This window comes from Electrona antarctica, assembly GCF_951216825.1.
Source record: "Electrona antarctica genome assembly, chromosome: 2".
NCBI lineage: Eukaryota > Metazoa > Chordata > Actinopteri > Myctophiformes > Myctophidae > Electrona > Electrona antarctica.
In genome coordinates this window covers 22,049,252-22,056,816 of record NC_136807.1, presented here as the reverse complement: position 1 = coordinate 22,056,816, position 7,565 = coordinate 22,049,252, and the positions used below count along the sequence as shown (strand labels likewise).

General features: G+C 42.1%; 1 protein-coding gene across 1 annotated transcript; it reads left to right on the top strand.

Annotated features, from left to right (window-relative positions):
* The first annotated feature begins 220 nt into the window (after positions 1–220).
* Positions 221–6,767, top strand: rpl10 (ribosomal protein L10). The gene is made up of 6 exons (XM_079494380.1): positions 221–365; positions 1,267–1,325; positions 1,676–1,783; positions 2,958–3,096; positions 6,022–6,184; positions 6,557–6,767. Exons 1-6 carry the CDS (start codon positions 343–345, stop codon positions 6,710–6,712), a joined length of 648 nt encoding a protein of 215 aa, XP_079350506.1. The 5' UTR covers positions 221–342; the 3' UTR covers positions 6,713–6,767.
* Positions 6,768–7,565: the final 798 nt, after the last annotated feature.

The window sequence follows — 7,565 nt, the reverse complement described above, 5'->3', positions numbered from 1 at the left end:
CAGGGTCTGGCTGTAAACAAGCATCTCGAGCTTAGTCCATTCACCCTGGGTAAACAAAGAACTTTGCTTTGCTTTGCTTAGATATATTCCCGGCCGGTAGATGGCAGCATTACCATAGACATATTTACAGCCTGCCGGAAACAAAAAGAAGAAGAAGAACACAACGGATATTACGCGCAGGAAGTCGACCTCTCTTTCCTTTCCTCCATTAGGTGAGTGCGTGGTCGGAGCACGGCTTTTGAGACTCTGACCAAAGTAATTTTAAATAGTCTATTTCGTAAGTCGTGGTCACAATTTAATACAACAATAACTTTATATTTTCTTATTTCTTAGATCGCAGCCATGGGCCGCCGACCAGCCCGATGGTAAGTATTTTTATGAGGTTATTTTAGACCAGGGCCGGTTCTTCCTTTCGGAGGAAAATGGCAGCTAGTCTGTGGCCGTACCATGTGGAGTATTCTGTGTTGTACAATATGAAGCCGGTAGACTTTATTGTGCCGTTTTACATCACATAATCACCTCTCTGTAACGTTTTGCTAAGCCGGGCAGGCTTTTGCCGTTATCTGTGCTAACGTGCAGGCATCCAATATTGCAAGATCTGTTCAAAGTACTGCATGCTAACGGTAGCTAGCAGCTAAGCTAATGAGTATCCTGTTGAGTATAATGTTATGTCACGACAATCGAGTAGTATTACAACTTGACAATGTGAGTAATATTTTAAGTTTACTTAAAACATCCTGCAGCTTATTAAGCTGGCCGGTCTGGCTGTGGTGCCATTCTGGTGTGCAAGGGCTGCAGACAGTGACTCTTTGGTTTGTGTATGTCCTCAGCTGGTGGTGCTGAGTGCTTTAAAGGGACCATTGAGACAATAATGCAAGCAATGTTTATTGTCTTGCTTAAATGAAAGCTTTAGCCTGTCCAGTAGCACTGGATTTGACACTGGTGGTAATGATGTAAAAGGATAAGGTAGAAATTGTAATGGACTGCACATTCCATATATAAGTCCAAATCGTACCAGTTTCGTGGAATGACTTTGATATGTCACATGTGGATACATTTCCAAGATTAATGGGAATTCATTGACCACTCTTAGTCTATGTTGCTGAGCTGTCATGTATAAAATGAACAGTAACCCGGCTTGGATTTGGAATGTCACGTCCACACCACCAAACCGTCGTTACTTTTGGTTGCAAGTGGGCATAGCTTCCACAGTTGAATATGTTTTTTTGCAATAATTCTGACAGTCTTAACCGTTTTGTTTTACAGCTACAGATACTGCAAAAACAAGCCCTACCCCAAGTCCCGTTTCTGTAGGGGTGTCCCTGGTGAGTAGTATTACAACTTGGCAATGTGAGTAATATTTTAAGTTTACATGTTATCAACACTTAAAACATCCTGCAGCTTATTAAGCTGGCCAGTCTGGCTGTGGTGCCATTCTGGTGTGCAAGGGCTGCAGACAGTGACTCTTTGGTTTGTGTATGTCCTCAGCTGGTGGTGCTGAGTGCTTTAAAGGGACCATTGAGACAATAATGCAAGCAATGTTATTGTCTTGCTTAAATGAAAGATGTCTTTCTGTTTTATTATGTGGATAGTTACATAGAGGACTTGTCCTTTTCCACTGCCCTGTAATTCCAGTCCTATTGTTTTAACTTTACCCCTGTACTCTTGTACCTAGATCCCAAGATCAGAATCTTTGACTTGGGCAGGAAGAAGGCCAAGGTAGATGAGTTCCCTCTGTGCGGTCACATGGTCTCTGACGAATATGAGCAGCTGTCATCAGAAGGTGAGTGTTTTGTGAAAGGAACTAGGTTATATTGAATCATATGGTGGTGATGTTGATGCCGTTATTTGAAGCCTATCCTACTATTAAAAAAATAATGAATCTTTTACATTTAAAGGTTGTTATTTTTGAGGTGCGTTAGTTTAGTTTCATTTATTGTCCACGTGGAAATTTGTCTTCGGTCTCAACAGTAAAAAACAAATGGTTACAACAGCAACAACACTTAAGGCTTTGTTTTGTGAATTTTGTAGTTATTCCATTTCCTTTTTATTTCTTGTTTGTTTGTGTTACTGAATACTTAGGTCTAAACAGAAAAAAGAACAGAAAAAATCCTTTGCGGCTTTGTTCTGCAGTGTACAAACTGTCTTATTGAAGTTTTGAGTCCTAGCATCTGTAGCGCTGAGCATCGCTACAAATCCTGCAGCTTATTAAGCTGGCCAGTCTTGCTGTGGTGCAATTCTGGTGTGCAAGGGCTGCAGACAGTGATTCTTTGGTTTGTGTATGTCCTCAGCTGGGAGGTGCTGAGCGCTTTTAAGGGACCACAGAGACAAATCATATACCAGTGATTTTGTTGTTGTAGTTGTTCCATTTCCTTTTTATTTCTCGTTTGTTTGTCTTTATTTCAAATAACTTTTCCTTTCCATTGATTTTATAGGTCTCCATCACATACATGTCTTCCACTTTGTCCAGCCATCTATCCAACCTGGGTAGTTTTCCAACTTCTGGTTATTTGTTTTAGAGCTGTCATTCTGAGAATCCAAAACAGATACAGATCCGCACTTGGTAAGCTTTTGGGTCATGTTCCCAGCAGTATGTTATGTTTTTCTAAGTTCACAGCTCTCCCAAATATTTGTTCTATTTTTTTTTTGTGAAACTGTGGTCCAGAAGGTTTGTATTTTGGGACATGTGAGGAAAATATGCGTGTGATCCGCATTATTCTCCCCAAATCCTGCAGCTTATTAAGCTGGCCAGTCTTGCTGCGGTGCAATTCTGGTGTGCAAGGGCTGCAGACAGTGATTCTTTGGTTTGTGTATGTCCTCAGCTGGGAGGTGCTGAGCGCTTTTAAGGGACCACAGAGACAAATTATTAAACAGTATTCACTCATTTTGTTATTGAATGGCACAAAACTAAGACTACGGTATTAAACAGGGTGCTCATTATAGCTTTCTTTATGTAGCTCTGGAGGCCGCACGTATCTGTGCCAACAAGTACATGGTGAAGACCTGTGGCAAGGATGGCTTCCACATCCGTGTGCGTCTGCATCCCTTCCACGTCATCCGCATCAACAAAATGTTATCCTGTGCCGGAGCCGATAGGTGAGCAACGTGTGACAAATGGACTTGGTTAGCCTGTGTATTGTGCTGCATTGCATTAACAGGAACTCATGTATATTCTTAATTTAAAGGTCCCTGCGCACTGCTGCGTTTTTCGGCTTTTTAGCAGTGTTTTTCTGTCTGTTTTCCGAAAAACGTGTCCAGTCTGCAAGGACCTTAACACTTTGATTGCTGCAAGATCTCAACAGGCCTATTTGGATGTTGCTGCCGTTTAACATTGCACAAAGGCCTTGTTCGGGGGCCCACAGTAAAATGTTCTCTTATAGCGAGAATCACACGCCTACATCAAAAGAAAGCTGAACTTGTCCACTTCAATTAAAAAAATACATTTTGATTTTACCATGTTCCATTCTGGAGATATTGACCTTTTTGCAACACCTGCATTTGCCTGGAAGTGGTTATCTTGAACAGCGAGCAGAGTTATGGATGGTTTAAAGTCAGAGACATTGACAGGCAGATATAAAATTGAACCCAATAAATATCCTATACATCCTATACACCGAATGAAAGCCCTGAATGTGTACTTTTACGAGGAAAACAGTAAACATTGATCCCATCTACAGTTAGACAGTAATTGGTTATTGAATGCAGCTTGTGCCCACCAGATAACTTCAGAGAAGACATGGACGTGAACTCCTCAATATTCACAAAATAAGGCCTATAGCGACATATAAATACTATATACCGTATGAAACAGAAGACTCTCTGCTTTCATAAGGAAAAAAATTGTACTGTAATAATAAAAAAATCACACCCCTGTGAAGTGAGCAGTGCAACTCTACTTCTCTACTTATTCACTACAGCTCGCTATATACGGACTGAGGCAGAAAGTCATGTAAACCTTTTATTTACAGTTTGGTCTGTAAACTTCTACTGTAATAATAAAAATCACACCCCTGTGAAGTGAGCGTTGCAACTGTTCTGTACTTATTCACTACAGCTCGCTATATACGGACTGAGACAGAAAGTCATGTAAACCTTTTATTTACAGTTTGGTCTGTAAACTTCTACTGTAATAATAAAAATCACACCCCTGTGAAGTGAGCGGTGCAACTGTTCTCTACAGTTGCACCGCGCAACTATAAAGAACAGTTGCACCGCTCACTTCACAGGGGTGTGATTTTTATTATTACAGTAGAAGTTTACAGACCAAACTGTAAATAAAAGGTTTACATGACTTTCTGTCTCAGTCCGTATATAGCGAGCTGTAGTGAATAAGTACAGAACAGTTGCAACGCTCACTTCACAGGGGTGTGATTTTTATTATTACAGTAGAAGTTTACAGACCAAACTGTAAATAAAAGGTTTACATGACTTTCTGCCTCAGTCCGTATATAGCGAGCTGTAGTGAATAAGTAGAGAAGTAGAGTTGCACTGCTCACTTCACAGGGGTGTGATTTTTTTATTATTACAGTACAATTTTTTTCCTTATGAAAGCAGAGAGTCTTCTGTTTCATACGGTATATAGTATTTATATGTCGCTATAGGCCTTATTTTGTGAATATTGAGTTCGGGTCCATGTCTTCTCTGCAGTTATATCTGGTGGGCGCAATGTGCATCCACCCAGTATCCAATTTATGACAAACTGTACATGGGATCAATGGTTACTCTTTTCCTCGTAAAAGTACACATTCAGGGCTTTCATTCGATGTATAGGATGTATAGCATATTTATTGTGTTTATTGTTATATCTGCCTGTCAATGTCTGACTATAAACCTTCATAACTATGCTTTCTTTTTGATGATGATTGCCGCCTCGCCTAATCTATCTCACTGCTTTCATTGTTTTGATCGCAGTAACATTGGGGGGGGGGGGTCATGGGCACATTGGGCAGCAAAAGTCTTGATCCGTACGGCTATAAAAAGTCCCATTCCACCGTTCGGTTCAGAACTATAGTATAACGGTGAGACGCGTTGTCATCAAGCTGATTTTGTTTTTCAAGCTAGTGTAGGGGAACATGCCTGGGCATGCTAGCCTGGCACGGCCAGACTCATAGCGAGGGTTCACTGATGTTTCCTCCGGGGAAGAATCTTCAGTGAATCCCCGCTATGAGGCTGGCCAAGCCAGGCTATGGGCATGCAGCTTGGGGGCGATGGAGGGGAAAAAAAGCGTCACCCGGCTGTGATGTCGACGAGAAGGAAAAAATGACTTCCACAGATGACAACACCACGGTTTAGGTCGCGGAAAAGTTCGTTATACATTACACCCGGGTCGATTACGTCCCCGACGCGTTCATTGCGGTCTTATCACTACAATTATAATGAATAAAAAAGCGTTACAATCACACGTCTGAGCGATCTCCGATTATGACGGCTCTGCATGGCGATACGTGATCCACCAACGGAACACTGTCTTGTCGTGGCGTTCCCTCGATACTGTGGTTAGTTCGTAGTATTGTAGGCTCGGGGATCGTTTGGTCGCTACAGTATGAAGAAGGAAACATGCATCTGTCCATGTGTGTTGCAGATGTTATGCATTGCAATGCCGATCTGGTGCATATGTGTTTAGGAAATAGGCAGCGTTCCGTTCAGCGTTCAACTGGCTTCTACACGTAAAGCGGCCAGCCCTCCTGTTTTCAGGAGGGGAGGGGGGTTTTTGTTTTTTGTTTTTTTTTCTGATCACGTGAGCGGGAGTAAGCAGCAATGATAGGGCGATGGTTCTTCATTGTCCGGGTGGGTAAAAAGATGAATGAAAGTATTCTATAAAAAAGTGATTGAAACGTATTGATACGTGATCCGCACCCGACGTTTGATTAATTGATAACGTATTGATACGCGATCCGCGTTGGGAGTGTTAAGAGGTAGATGTGTGCCGATTTGGTGCCATCTGCAATTGTACTCTATATGGCATCTGCAAATTCAAAAGACTTACCATTTTATTATAACACATTTCTACCATTTTCTTAGGCTCCAGACTGGAATGCGTGGCGCTTTCGGCAAGCCCCAGGGCACCGTGGCCCGCGTGCGCATTGGTCAGGTGATCATGTCTGTGCGTACCAAGGCCTCGAACAAGGAGCATATCATTGAGGCTCTCCGCAGAGCCAAGTTCAAGTTCCCCGGACGCCAGAAGGTGGAACACTGACATAAATGTTTATTTCCTTTGCGGCTTTGTTCTGCAGTGTACAAACTGTCTTATTGAAGTCCTAGCATCTGTAGCGCTGAGCATCGCTACAAATCCTGCAGCTTATTAAGCTGGCCAGTCTTGCTGTGGTGCAATTCTGGTGTGCAAGGGCTGCAGACAGTGATTCTTTGGTTTGTGTATGTCCTCAGCTGGGAGGTGCTGAGCGCTTTTAAGGGACCACAGAGACAAATCATATACCAGTGATTTTGTTGTTGACTGGCACAAAACTAAGGCTTGTACAGGTGTTTGTCTTGTTGATCTAGATCAGGGGATTATCTCTGATCTGACTTGTATGCCATTCTGTCATTTTGCCTCTGCCAGATCCACATCTCCAAGAAGTATGGCTTCACAAAGTTCAACGCCACTGACTTCGATGAAATGATGGCTGAGAAGCGTCTGATTTCCGACGGCTGTGGTGTGAAGTACATCCCCAGCAACGGCCCTCTGACCCGCTGGAAGGTCCTGCACGCCAACTAGAGCTGCAGTTTATTCCTTGACCAAATTTCAAAACCAATAAAGTGGATTTGATTAATCATGCACCTCATCCTCATTGTCAGCTCTACTTACTGCTCCTATTCCAACCAACCCCTCTGGATATACACGGAATCCAATTGTTCGTTCCACTTTCAAAATCTGGTACCAATTCAGAAGCCATTTTAAATTTAAATTTCCATCCGCCTCAAGCCCTCTATTGAGGAACCATTTTATTTAACCCTGCTAGCTTGGATTCAGGTTATTCAGTCTGGCACGAAAGGGGTCTTAAATCTTTTAAAAATGTATACAAGAATGGTATATTCTGTAGTTTTGCCTACCTATCTGCTAAGTTTGGTCTCCCAACCTCCCATCTTTTTCGGTATTTTCAAGTCAGACATTGTGTTCAATCACTATTTCCAAACTTTCCACAGCTACCTCCGACTCAGGTATGGGAGCAGTTCATTCAGTCCGACCCATTTGAGAAATCACGAATATCTCAGATTTATGATAATCTATCTTTAGATAGTGCCCCCAACAACAGGATCAAGGAGGTTTGGGAGGCTGAACTTGGTCTGGCATTCGATGATGATTGGTGGGATGCAGCTCTAAGTACTTTTTACAAAAGCTCAACCTGTGTGCGTCTCACTCTAATTCAATTTAAGGTATTATTTAGAATTCATTTCTCCAAAGCCAAACTATCACAAATGTATCCCAACATAACAGATAGCTGTGACAAATGCCACTCCTCACCCTGTAATTTAACACATGTTTTATTCATGTCCACTTCTGATTAACCTCTGGAAGAATTACTTTGACACAATGTCCAAAATATTCACATTTCCTGTAAACATTTCTC

Excerpts from the sequence above, each read along its gene's own strand:
- rpl10 (XM_079494380.1), top strand. The coding sequence starts at position 343 with ATGGGCCGCCGACCAGCCCGATG. Across the intron at positions 366-1,266 it reads GGCCGCCGACCAGCCCGATG|CTACAGATACTGCAAAAACA; the intron begins GTAAGTATTTTT and ends TTTGTTTTACAG. Across the intron at positions 1,784-2,957 it reads TGAGCAGCTGTCATCAGAAG|CTCTGGAGGCCGCACGTATC; the intron begins GTGAGTGTTTTG and ends TTCTTTATGTAG.